Source organism: Panthera uncia, chromosome A2, assembly GCF_023721935.1.
Source record: "Panthera uncia isolate 11264 chromosome A2, Puncia_PCG_1.0, whole genome shotgun sequence".
Taxonomy (NCBI): domain Eukaryota; kingdom Metazoa; phylum Chordata; class Mammalia; order Carnivora; family Felidae; genus Panthera; species Panthera uncia.
This window is the reverse complement of record NC_064816.1, coordinates 116716808-116731130: the sequence shown is the minus strand read 5'-3', so window position 1 is coordinate 116731130 and position 14323 is coordinate 116716808. Positions and strand designations below refer to the sequence as shown.

General features: G+C 43.4%; 1 protein-coding gene across 2 annotated transcripts in view; it reads right to left on the bottom strand.

Moving 5' to 3' along the window:
• Positions 1-1122: 1122 nt before the first annotated feature.
• PLEKHA8 (pleckstrin homology domain containing A8) overlaps positions 1123-14323 on the bottom strand; it is a 62231-nt gene continuing 49030 nt past the window's right edge. The window contains exons 13-14 of one of the 2 annotated variants that reach the window (XM_049641646.1): positions 12372-12433; positions 1123-6999 (exon numbers count right to left, since the gene is read on the bottom strand). In XM_049641646.1, the coding sequence (XP_049497603.1) occupies positions 6802-6999; positions 12372-12433 (260 nt within the window). In that variant the 3' untranslated portion in view covers positions 1123-6801. The remainder of the gene's footprint in view (positions 7000-12371; positions 12434-14323) is intronic. The other variant, XR_007460033.1, reaches the window with a different exon arrangement.

Genomic DNA, 14323 nt, shown 5'->3' with positions numbered 1-14323 from the left:
CTCTCTCTCGCACGTGGCCCAACACGGCCACTCCAGCAGAGTCCACGTGAACCTTGCGCTCAAGGACCTACCACAACTTCGCTTGCTTCTCTTCCTTCAATCCTGCTTCCCTGGCTTCTAATTGGCTCAGATCATGTATTTAAAGAGGTGGCTGGTTGGGGCGCCTGGGAGGCTCAGTCGGTTGAGCGTCCGACTTCAGCTCAGGTCATGATCTCGTGGTTTGTGAGTTTGAGCTCCACGTTTGGCTCTGGGCAGACAGCTCGGAGCCTGGAGCCTGCTTCGGATTCTGTGTCTCCCTTTCTCTCTGCCCCTCCCTTGCTCCTGCTCTCTCTTTCCTTCAAAAATAAACATTAAAAAAGTACAAATAAAGAGGTGGCTGGAGAGGAGGCCTCATGCGGGCAATTGACAGGAAGCTTCTCTGTGGACAGTGTGGTTTCACACACCAGCCATGCAGACCCATCTACCTACAGGTATTTAATATCCACCAACAAGCATACAAGAGAGAAAACCCAACAGGTGCAACACTACTTTGGCATCAAATGATTTCGAAAAAAGTATTGCCTGTTGAACGTGAACTTTTTAATCACACAGCCACTCACATATTAGGCATAGCAAACTCATCTATCTGTTCTGCGTTTGTGGTTTTTCTGAAAACAGAATGAAAACTGGGCCAAAGAACAGAGCCACTGTGAAAGGAGCTAATGGTTCTAGAATGCTAGGCACACCCAGTGCAATGCCATTAAAGAGGTCTTCTGATGCTTCAAAATTAATTTCTGTTTAGGTTTTAACCAGTTTTACAAAGATTTCGGAGCTAGGCTGCTTGAGTTTGTAGCCTGGCTCTACTCCCTAACAGCTGTGGGATCTTAGGCAAGGGGCTTCCTCAGTCTGCACCCATTTCTCATCTGTAATCTGAGGATAACAACAGTACTGGCCTTACAGAGAGAGTAGGAGGATTAAATGTGTTACTGTTGGTAAAGGGCTTAAAATGATGCCTGGCAAACAGTATGTGTTCCACAAATGAGACTTATTACTGGCATATTCAATTCAGAAGTGCACAGAAAAATCTTTAGAAGATGTACTTGATAAAAAATACTTTAAAAATAAGAGAAGCACTTGATAAAATACTTTAAAAATAAGTTTATTATAACTAACGAATATAAAATCTGACAGATGTTTTCAAACATTTTTGCAAAAAAAGTAAAACCCTCCCCACAAGATATAGAGTAAGAAGTTGGACAGTTTTTACATGAACACCAAACATGAAATTCTCATTCACTGGTTGGTCCCCAAAGGCTCCAACACATTGTATTCTAAGTAAAGGCCCATTAAAATGAACAAATCAACAAACTACTTGACACTTGCTTTCTATTGTCATTATGCTGCTCATTCAAAATGCTTTAGGACAAGAACAGTTAACACAAGACTGCATGTGACAGGTATTCAAAGTGCGTGGATCTATGAGACCGTAAACACTCAAGATAAGAATACTGGGGCTGGAATTCAACACCGACTTAAAAAATTAATCCAAGGAAATCTATGTACATTGTAGCCTTTGGCATCTGGTCTCATGTTTTTTTCCTTAGAGAGACATCATTTTGTCCAATCTACTAACCAGATTAAATCAACCTTAAATACATGTCTCATCTGACACAGATTGTCCACAGCCAATTTCACATGAGGTAGTTGGGCTGTTTACTGACATTCTAGTGAAACTGTCATGACACTGGGGACTCAGACATCAAACATGCCATGACACTGGCTCATCAGCCTTCTGGGAAGCAACAGAATACTTCTAGGTCACCCGTCTTGTCATCACTGACTCCACACGCACCTATGAAGAGACATGTACACAGGAGTCTGTGATCTCATTAGTTCTGCAAGGGGTGCCAACCGTCCCAGGGTGGTTGCTGTTTATAAAGTACAGGGAAGAAATACTGACCACATGACCACACTTTAAAATATATGTAATAGAACGGTGCTTAAAACAAGCAGGATCTCTTCCTTATGTTCTCACATAGCTTAGCTGAAAACATCTGTTCGCTCTGAAAGAGAAGTGATTAAAAAGGGCAACCAAAAAATCTTGCAAACTTTTGCATTACAGAGCAGTGGTATGTTTTTTCCGTTGAATGAAAGGCTATAGAAGAACAGCGGAGGAGAAGGATCAATGCATGCGTACCGCCAATGATCACTTAATCATGCCCTGGAGTGCCTTAGAGCAGCAGTGCGACGAGAGAAGTCATGCAAGTGGCCTCCATACACAGGACTACTGGCTGCAACAGGGTGGGAACCGGGAACGTTTACGGAGAAGGTCCGGCGAACAGTTTGTTCATGAAGTGCTGAATGGATCCCTAACAACCTTGTAACTGGTAAGCGGTCTTAAAATACGATTAGACAGCTACTGAGTAGTTTGTATGTCATTATTATGAAAGCCCTGAGTCAGCAACTGCAGGTTACAAAGGGACATCCAGAAGCAGAACGTATTTCTAAAGAAAGCCCTCCATATACACTTCACAGGGACACAAGACTTACTGTACACACTGAGGTTGGGGCACAGACTGTACCAGATCACAAAGGGCATCTGAAGTCAGGCCCTCTAAGACCAAGCACATTAGCTCAGCTAACAGAACGATCGCTTAAAACATATTTTACTTACAAATTCTAAACCTAAAATGTAAAAAAGGTTGACGGTTTACCGTAAAAAAACCACCCATAAGACATCAGAATAGGGAAGCTGAAGAGTTGTAAAACCTAGGACTAAAACCTGAAGTAACTGATTTTAATCAACGATTCAGAAACGCACCATTAAGTAACCAACTTCTTGTGGGATGTACTAGTTTAAATAGAAAAGAAACATAAAAAGCTTTCAGAAAATTGCCTCACATCATCTCATATTGCTCACGACCCCCTGACTCTCTCTACTGTCTTAATCGATATTTCTTCATCTATGTGATTTTCCTAATCAGATCAGGTCCCATTAATAAGAGACCTCTTACTCTAGCTCTTTTATTTCCTTCAAATTTAATAAAGAAAAGTGACTTTATTTACTGGCTCCTTCCACCTATTGTTCATTAAAAACACTGTTCCAAAAATATAAAGTTGAAAGCATGGACTTTTTGGGTATATACACAGATGCAATTAATAATCAAAAAGAGATGCCTGCAAACGTTCCCGGCGGCACTCATCTGATGACAGGTCACTTTCCGCACATGGCGGTCACCTGCTTCACAGCTACAAATGGGACCGGGGGTTCTTTAAGAAGCTCCTGAATGAAGTCCAAGAGAACAGAATCCCCGGCGACTGGGCACCTGACCATGGGCTAGGTCCGCAGCAGGGGCTCCACGTAGGTAGGAGTTAGAGGAAGCTGCTAAGGAATGGGGCAGAACAGCTAGAGTGGGGGGTGGCTCCGGTGCTCTGAGGGGGCACTGCTGGCTATCCCCAGTAACAGAAAGAGGCCAGGCTGAGTTCTGGAGTCCAGATATCCCTTATTGTGCACACTGGCATTCGAGGAAACTCTCTGTTCAGAAATGACATGCAAACAGTGATGACAAGGTGCCTCAAGCCACGAATTACACATCCTAATGAACACTGCCTTTCAAAGTCAGTTCTCTGGGGACTCAGATGCTCGACCTCCGGAGAGCCCTGCTTCCAGAACTCCCTGCAGAGCTGGATCAAGAGCTGACAAGAAAATCATCTCCGCCTCATAGTTGTAAGTTGGTTTGGTCCCCAAAAGGTATCCCTCCAACTTAACATTTTTCACCAGGATTAGCTATAATGAAGCAAGTCTGCTTTCAAAGGGCAAAATAATAATAATGATAATTGCCAGCATCGCAAGGAGTTTGTTCAGTTGGACAAATGTGTATTAATCCCCCTGAAGTGTAAAGCCTGGCTTCTCCTGCGGGGGGATGGGGAGAGGTGCGCACGTGACGAAATTACGTGCACCAAGCACTTTGTTATGTTACTTATCAGCTTCTACTAACCCCTGAAGACAAATTACCTTCTTCTTCAGGATCTCTCTAAAGGTTACTCCAAAAAAGGAACCCTAAAAATGTTTTGAGCAATGACGGCAAGGTGACTCCTCTGTCGACAAGCATACTAATGTTTTCTCATCTCTCAATGGGTGAAAGAAAGCTTAAAAGTCCCAGAAATCTTGGAGGATCATGCAGAAAAGGTCTTAACTATCTTTTCTTTGTTCCCATCTCAGACGGTACCTGCAGATTAGAACTTCAACTAGAAGCAAATGCTGTGTGTCCAGGAGGAAGCTCTGACTGTGCCAAACTGCACGTCAAGTTGCATTTATCACGTAGTATGAGGTTCAATTTCCAGTTCCTTTTATTCAGGACCCTGCGAGCTTTATACATCTTGGGCACATTTAACATGCTCCAGTGAGGAAAATACCTGTCAAAAACACTACGCCTGTCTACAGGGGTGGGAAAAGGGGGAGTACAAAATGTAACTTATTCAAGACTCAAGCTATTCTGATCTGGGTTCCCAGTGATCCCAGATAATATTAAATTCTTCTTCCCCGGAAAACCAAGTTATGGAAACCAAGGCCGTACCTATAGAAATGTGAAATGGCCACGCCGAGCAGCTGTCTTCTGTCTGTGTGTATCCAGAGCTAGGGTGGCGAGTCCGAGGCACGCGCCGTGTACCCGCACCCTCTCCAAGAGACCACATGAGCTCACTGGGGGTGACGGGGCGGCAGCAGCTGCTCCGAAGGGATACTTACAGTCTCCCGGTGGCACCCCCTTGCAACAGCACAATGCCTAAAGTGCCTTCGTTCAGGGTTCGAGCACAGACTGGCTGTTGTTTTCTTTTTCCCTCTCGGGAGGCTATGGGGAGGGCAGGAAGTCCGAAGTAGCCTCCGGCTCCTCCGTCACAGTCGCACTGACCAGAGGAGATCCACACTAGCTGCTTGTGGGGGCAGGGGAAACGACACACAGGCCTTGGCAGCTGCCAGTAACAAGCGCTAAAATACAGAAGAAGCGATACCATTTTAGCACCGTTTCCCCAGCCTTTAAACATTTGTTTTTCTTTAAGCATTTTCCAGAAGTCCTTGCGTAAGTTGCATACCTGCTTCATTAATCCGAGCTAAATAAATGCCAATTCGTTTAAAGACAGATAAAAGACAAAATCAAAACCCCTCCCTACACGAACCTCCGCCTAAGGAGAGGGTTCTCTTTGTCCTGGAAGAGAATCACCTGGGGCTGCTCAGGTAGCATGCACCTGTGCCCTTTAAAGGCCCTCACCTTCTACCCTGGGGCACTACCTTCCGCTGGACCTTCTCTTCCAGCTGCTAGAAGGAAGCAGCCTCTGGGGGGGAAGCCTCCAGGACTTTCCTCCCACGCCCACTCTTGGCAGTTTGGCCTACTGGAGACCCCTGGCGTCACACGCTTGCCAGGAGAACGCCTACCCAGGGTTGTATTATGCAAGATTAAATCCTACCTTTAAACTCTGATACAGTCTTAAAGCTGTAAAGACAGCTTGCTTTGCACTATTGGTGATGATACCAAGATTGATCAGAGAGCACATTCAGAACCGTGGTCCCTGATGTGATGCCGAAGCCTCATGGCTGGGCGCCGATGCTGGTTCAGTTAAGAAAATGGTGAGTACACTTGCTCTACGTCTCACTCTCCCTTTAACTATTTTATTTCAATGAAAGTCTCTTCCTCTTTGGAAAAGAAAGGACACACCATTTAGTTCATGCAGAAGAGTTCAGCAAACTAGAATTTAAACTAGAATTTAATCTTGTAGTTCTTCAACCCTGGGTGCACAGGAATCAACTGGAAAGTTTATTCAAATGTAGGTTCCTGAGTCCCACCCCCCACTACTCTGATTCTTTAGTAGGTCAGGTTAAGGCCTGGGAATTTGCTGTTTGAAGAAGCAGTCCAGGTGATTTTGATGCAGAGGTGGTCCAGATCACACTTTGCAATCATCAGCTTCCTCTAAGTAGAAGCTATATGCCTGTGAGTAAACTCCTCAACCTCTACACCTTACTTCTGAAATGGGTAATAAGCCCTAAAGTCTGAATGTCACAGTTTCACTGTACTGATTCAGATGGTGCAGGGGAAAGCATGCCGGCGAAGTGTGGGCACTAGATAGGGGTCATCTCAGGTGACCTCTCACATCTCTGCCAGACTGTCCCCCTGCTTGGGGTCAGGCCACACCACTCACCCCTTCGGAGCCACAGTCTCCCCCCCACGGACAGGGATGGCACTCCGTGTTTGTGTCTTTCTCCTCGACACCGACATGCCCACACCAATGCCCCAAACACCTGAACTACACAGGCACTTCCTGTCCACAGAGCCGTGGGAGAGAGGATTCTCTGAACGTCTAGGAATACCAACTCCACATTTCAATAGCTTCAACAAAGGGGCTTAGCCTTCCCCCCAGTTTTTAGTCTAAGTTGATCGAAACACTGGCTATGTGTTACAGTCCTTGCTACAGAACTTGCTCATTTTCAGCTGGGGCGTGAAAGGTAAAAACAAAACACAATACTGACAAACTCATTTGTCAAATCTGCTCTTATAACTTGCTGTTCAATTCTAATATAACAGCTATGATTTGGTTTCCAGGAGGCCCTTTGAACTGAAATATATAGCACCTTGATTTTTAAACACACAGAACACATACGCATTAAAAAAAAATTATATATAAAAGCACTAGGCTTTGCCTCCTTCTCTCCATCCCACCAAGTAAGGGGCTGGAGAGGGTCGAAGCTGCTGCTGGGAATGAAGCAGGGCAACAGAACACGTTAGCAGACTTTATTCCCTGAAGGTAGGAGGCAGCGCGGTCCTGCAGACGTCATACCACCTCGTCAGACTCCAGTCCGTGGACCTCGTACAAAGTGTCCAGTATCGCCAGCTGCTTTTCCATGGCAGGGAGGTAAAGGCTGAGGTCCCTCTGCATCCCAACACTGAATGCTGCTTTCTGGTGGTCGCCTTCCTTGATGGTTAACGCGGCCACAAAATCTTCATAGGACGGAGCCGCCCTCAGAGCTAACTGCAAAAGAACTGCCCGTGAGAATCTGCACCATGTCTCTTGCTCTTGCACGCTTTACGCTTATGCACGAGTGCATACGTGCACGCACACTCACACACATACACGGAGATGAGGGGGGTGATACTACACCCTTCCAAGCCACGGGCTCTAAGAAAACAAGTATGTACTTGGGCCATCTTGCGGATGAACGATGCCAACAAATCAGGGAGTGCTGAGGGAGAAGTTCTGAGAAAAGCTTCCTTCTCATTCACAGCATGATCCAGACCGTTCCTTCTGAATGCTCAGAATCCACCTGCGTGCATGCTGCTCCCCCAGACTTGGTTCCCACGTGGCCAGCCTTCCAGGGCACCTCACTCTCTTATTTGTGTCCCATCCGTACGTTTCTCTGCCTATCCCTCTTTCCCCTGACATGGAAAATATTTCCTCTGCACCCGTGACAATTTCCTCAGAGGGAAGGGAGCTACCCTTGTTGTCTGCTTGTACACTGATGCTGTAACGTACCTTATCCCACTTCATCTGTGTAAGAACCCTGTACAGTTCATAGCCCTAGTTTACAGATGAACATTATATTGCTAACGAGGGCCAGGGCCAGGATCTGAACTCAGGATCGACTGTGTTTTTTCAACCATGCTGCCACACACCACACCCCTTCCCTGATGGAACAGTTCCTAGGCTCTGGATGGCTCTCTTCCTTTCGTAGGCCAGTTGTTCCCTAAGGTTGCCAAAATCTGCTGGCTAGATCCACTGGATTGGTTCTCCTGAGATCTCAGGAGACTTTGGAATCTTCAATTAATTACGCTACACTTGCTTTCCTGAGCCTTCTTATTCTTGACAAGTCTTTGAGAATAAGCCCCACTCCCTTTCTGCAATTGGAGGCTGACTGGCATTATCATGCAGTGGTTAAAGCACAGGCTTGGGTGAAGGAGACACGGATTCAAATCCCAAATCTTCCCACATATTAGCTCGAGAAATTTGAGCAAGGTGCTTAACCTCCTAGAGCCTGCGTTTCCTCTGTAGAAGAGGGCTGGTACCACTTTCCTTATTTGAAGAGATTAATGTAATATGTACAACATGCTGAGCTCACTTTCTGGTACACACCAAATACTCAAATAATGGCAGAAGTACAAGGGAGAGAGCAGAGAATGAAGGGAAGGCAATTATCTCAACGTAATGTGAGAAAATCTCCTGGAGCTGAAGGACAGGAGCCTTCACATTTAAAGACCTACCCAGCACTCAGCATAATGAATGAAAAAGACAAAAGGAGAAGGTCATGCAATTTTAGAATGTGAGGATAAAGATCCTGGAAGCACCCTGAGGGGTGAGGAACAGTCTACGTAAGTGGAACAGGAACTCATTAGACTCTACAGTAGTAACAGTGGAAGCTGGAGGACAACAGAGGAAGCCTTCAAAATTCTGAGAGAAAATGACTATTAACCTAGAATTCTATACAAGCCAGAGCATCACTCTAGTAAAAAAGGGCAGAATAGGGGCGCCTGGGTGGCTCAGTCGGTTAAGCATCCGACTTTGGCCCAGGTCACGATCTCATGGTTCGTGAGTTTGAGCCCCACGACATGTCGGGCTCATGCTGACAGCTCAGAGCCTGGAGCCTGCTTCTGCTTCTGTGTCTCCTTCTCTCTCTGCCCTTCCCCCACTCACGCACACACTCACTCTCTCTCTCAAAAATATTAAAATGTTAAAATATATATATATATATATATATAAAAAGAAGGGCAGAATAAAGACATTTTCAGGCAGGCAGGAATTCAGATGTTTCGCTCCCTTGTACCATTTTTCAGAAGCCACTAGGGGACAACACTAAAACAAGGGATTAGATCAAGAAATAGGAGGTAACAGAACTTAGGAAGTTAGTGTGAGATGGGGATTCTGTACAGAAAAACTTGTAAGGAAGAGTCCTAGGGCACACAGCAGTTCAACAGGCCTGAACAACGAATTAAGATTGGCACAGAGTTTAGAAAGTTCTGGAAGGGAAGTCTCACGGAAAAAAACTCAAGACATATAGAAAGATAGTATGATATATCTGTGGGTTCAGAATGGTGGTGATTTGAGAGATTTGATGATGCAAGGAAAATATAAAAACAAAATTAAAAAACCCCATACAATTTTGGCTCATCTTTCTCATGTTAACTTGTAATATAATTATATTGGCAAGGTGGAGGGAGGGGAAGTGAGGTAGTGATAGCAAGGTCTAAAGACAGCTAAATCCTAATCTATAACAGAAAGTCAACATTAATGGCTAAAACTGATGAGGCCAAAAAGAACAGTAAACATTTTTAGGATTACAGAGGTACTGGAAGAAACAGTCACAGTAGTTGAAGGTGGCAGCCTCTTTGGAGTAAGTCTGGGAAGGAGGGGACAGAAGGCAGGGGCCGCTATTTTTTGTTATAACTTTTGGACTTTTGATAAAAAAAAAAAAAAAAAATTAAGCCCTACGCATGTGTATTTAGGTACAATAAAATTTTTGAAATGTTTCTCCAGAGTGGGGCCCCAGACTATGTATCTCTCCAAAGGTTCCTACAGGACTATGATGCAGTCAAGTCGACTTAGGAACCAGTGATAGAACTCAACTGAAGAGGAAACCAAAAAGGTCAAATGAACAATGATTAAGAATCATGCTGGAGGCAGAGCCCGGACTGGGCTTCAGTGCCATAAATTACAACAGCGTGAAGATAAAAGTTCACTGTTTGGCTGGTAAATGAATCAAATTGCCGGAGTGTAGAAGCTGTTTCACTGAGGAACTAAGACAGTTAAATGAATTTGCCTCTGCTAATTACTTAGCACCTTCAGAAACAATACACTTTCTAAAGCAGGGGTGACTTGGAGAGTAAAAGTAAGAGGCTCCAAGGGCTGAGTTAGCTCTTCTGTTGACAAGGCTGTTGCCAAATGCTCAACATAATCTATTTTCTTAAAAACCAGCAACTTTAAAAATTATTGGCAATACTATCAAGAACCTTCAAAATGTTCTTCCTCTATAATTTCGGGTGTTATTACTTCACCTCTGTGTCTCAGGCTTCTTTGTCTATAACAGGGAAAGTAAGAGAACATACTTAGGAATTAGGAGATTAATAATTTTATGTATGTAAAGCACTTAAGACAACATCTGGTACACAGTAAGTGCTCAAAATTCTGAGTTCTAATAGTTCTTGGTATTAGACATAACAATTCCACTTCTAGGAACCTATTTTTTAGGAGATGAAAGTTCTACTCAAAAATGCATATAAACAAGTGCTGTTGACAACAGCCTCAGAAGCAGCTTAAATGTCTAACACAGAGGATTGGGCAAATAAATCCTATTATCTCCATACTAGGGAAGTATTATGCAGTCATTAAAAATAATGATTTTCAAAAACTCTTATGGCATTTAAAAATGGCCATGATTGACTCTGTTAAGTGGGGGGGAGGGGGGAGGATAATACAAAATCACACAAGCTAAATATAAAAAAATTTACATGCATATACAGAGTATGCAAAATAATTTTACACATATAACAAACATGTACATATAAAAATATAAATACCTACAAGTAGATATATATTTAGATAAACATATAAAATTAAATAGAATAATCTTAAAAGAATATATAAATATACATACAAATAAAAGGTAAGAAGGTAAAACATGAAAATGTTAAAAATGGTTATTTTGTATGGAGTGGTGAGAAGATGGACAATTTAAATTTTTTCCCTTTCTATTCTGCCATGATTTCTACTTTTTTTTTTTTAATGAGTCTAAAGTCCTATATGCTGGGGAAAATGCTATAAATTAAAAACTGTTTTTAAAGAGCCTTGCTTATGTTAAATTTTCTGCTACGTTTGCATTTCTGTTGGCAACGTCTCTTGGATCATTAATATTTCAGGATTAAACTCTGACTCCTATACCGTAACAACAACTACAACACACAGATGTTTTTTGTAAATAGGGCAACTCAGCGTTCCTGTGCTTTGTCATCTAACCAGGGGAACGCGGGTTTCCGTCCCCTGCAAGCAGTCAGTGTTTACTCCGGGATCAATGAATGTAGCTGCATCCACTGCTCAGCGGCAGCCTGTCGGACGCGACTTCCCTGCAGACGGTGGTGACGCGGCCTCGGAGACAGCGGAGGGGGTTTAGACCTGGGCTCTGCCACAGCTGCACTTTGGGACTCTGGGACTCGAACGGACAGTTCTGAACTTGTAGAATGGTGAGAGTAAATCCTGAGATTACTTAAGATAATGAACGTGGAAGTACCTAGCACTGTCCGTGGTTCACAAAGGTGTCTGACGGCCAAACGGCAGCTATTACTGTGATTACAAAACATATACTGAAGGTGAGCGTGAGCACTCTGTAGCTGCGGCCGGCCTAGCTCCTACGGCGGTGAGCGGTGGGGTACGGGCCTAGCCACCTCCAGGCCTTCCAAAACCAGTTCAGTCCATTTTATTTCTTCCACTGTGTTCTTCCCGCTTTCTTTACCTGCCCCCTGATAAGTCATGACCTAAAGAGTTCTCACCTCAGGCAAATAATGTCTCCTATCCTTTAATTACTAAGACACGTGCAAGGCTATTTTTGCCCCACGACCTTCCGCAGAATACTCGCAGCTAACGTGTCTGCTCGTGAACCACCACACGGCACTCTGCCTTTTCACAGCTGTCCCTGACTAAGGCTGACCTCTCCTCAGATGGCAGAATCACAGAGCATTACTGGGGACATAAAGGGGCCATCCATCTACTCCTGCTATTTTACAAAAGCAGGCTAAGTGATTTGTCCAGGGGACTACGATTTCCAGGCGTGTGTTCTTCGGTCAACATGCTGGCAAGGAAGGAGTGGCCAAACACACAAGGACAAACGTCTCCAACAATGAAAAGAATGGTCTGAGAAGCCCTAGCTGCTGGCACACCCAATTAGACAATTAGTCAAAGACGAAATCCAACTAAATGCAAGAAAAATCCATTAAAATCTTAGAATTAACAGGATGGAATACAATGGGCAGCAGAGGGAGCTATGAGCTTGAAGGCCCCACTCATCTCCCATCATTGGTGAGTATTTGGCAGCTTCCTGCCTACCCCTGCACGGATACCCTTTACTACCTTATCAGAAAGGCAACCACTTCTGTGGCAAATTCCCACAATGTCATTGGAGGTGGACAGGGGAAAGCATGGTAACAGTCTTCTTTATTCCAGACGCTTTCTTTTTCCCCAACATCTACACACAAAAAAAGATCTACATAGACTTAAATAGGCAACATTATGTTCCTATTCTTGAGAACAAAGCAAATAGAAATGCTACACGCGCATGCGCGCGCGCACACACACACACACACACACACACACACACACCACCCTGCTGTGACCATCAGAACATAGAAGGCAGGATCACTTACCGCAAAAACCCCTCGAACTACCCAGCCGTGGTGCTGCCGTAATGTTTTACCATATGCGTTATCTTGAAAAGAAGAAAAACGCCATGAACCACAATTTCACCAGAATTTGATGTGCTGTTTGTATCACGTCCTTTCTAATGTACACGGTAGCATGATACTGTTAGTATTACAAGCTGATGAAAAAAGTCTAATTACAAGATTGTGTATCCCAAGAGTCTTGAGTAGGAAAAAAGCCTTACACAATTTTTTTTTTTTCCCTAAGAAACACAGATAGTTCCACTCTTCCCTTGGGCAAATGTATCTGAACTTCATTTTATTTTCATGGTGGGAAAAGTCCCATACATATCAGGAAATAAACGTGCGGAGAGGATACTGGAAAAGCTACACTAAATACAAATAGAAATACACTGTAAGAATACAAAAATGCAGGGGCACCTGGGTGGCTCCGTTAGCTAAGTGTCCAACTTCGGGTCAGGTCGTGATCTCACGGTTCGCGGGTTTGAGCCCCGCGTCAGGCTCTGTGCTGACAGCTCAGGGCCTGAAGCCTGCTTGGGATTCTGTGTCTCCCTGTCTCTCTGCTCTCCCCTCCCTGCCCTGCTCATGTTCTGTCTCTGTCTCTCAAATATAAATAATAAATGTTAAAAAAAAAAAAAAAGAATATAAAAATGCAGTTCTCTGAATGTTGTGTGACCCTGAGCCAGTCCCTTAGCTGTCCTCTCTGTTTCCCTCTTTGTAACCTCTGAGTTTCTTTTCAATTCTAACATTCTATTCTGGGATGTCAAATGTTTGTTCTAGATGTCCCTATGACCTTGGATATGCAGTATCAAGCCTAGAAACCTTTAAAGCTACTGTGGAAAGAATGGCTTGAAGTTACTAAGCTAGTTATAAAGTACTTGGTGAGACCTATTAGTAAAAGTCATTCACATTTAAGACTTTAAAGATAGAAACCTATGAATTTTGTCCCAATGTGTTTGAAAATGGGGTTTAAAAACTTGCATATAATAATTTTAATTACAAAAAAATCTGAAGAACAAAATGACTGCATGTTGTTCAAGGGATGTGTTCCTGAAGGCTTTGAATAATATACGCAAAATTCAAAACAGATCCTTCCACAGGAATAAGTGCATTCTCGGGAGGCACAGGTCTACGTCATCACAGTGCACTTACATTAATGCTCTGTTTCATTTCTGAGCAGCGTTTCCAGTGCTCACAGTACTTACTCATTCCTAAATGACAGCACAGGGGGTCACGGGGGTTGTCTGACCTTATTCCGCATGTTTTATCATATCTAAGCTTTATCCCACACTTATTTATTTCCATGAGCTAGTTTCCGGACTGATACAAGTACTACCACCATTTAATCAATGTTTAGGTGACATTACAATAGGATGTAAAAATGTTTCAAATTATAGTAAGAGCAGATGTTAAAATAATGCAAAAACAGACACCAAGGCCACAACCACCATTTCATGTGGTCAACAGCAGTGTGGTTCACAGAATCCTGCCAAAGGATATCAGGTATCTGCATTTTACTGGCCAAAACAGTACTGCCATGTGGCTGTAGCTTAAATGCATCTTACAATTTACTCAAGCCCTCTAGCTTTGAAATTATGTAATTCGTGTCAACTTTTATTTTTAAAACTTGCATGAGCCTTTCTTAATACTTGTAGCATATATTACTATCAATTTTATATAATTCAAGTTTGCATAAAGTACAATTTATATTTGACATAAAAGACCGTACATTTGAAATCTGATAGATTTCTCTGGTTATCTGAAGTTTTAGGAACAGGTGGAAATGCCAGCACCCCGGCTGGTAAAGCTAAAGCAGAAATGATAAAGAATTACTAAATTCAGGTATGAAGAAGACTCTTGTGAGCAGTCTACAGGAGAACAGAAGATTAATTTTGGTTTTTTTCGGGGAACAGTCTGAATAGACTTAGGGCATTTTC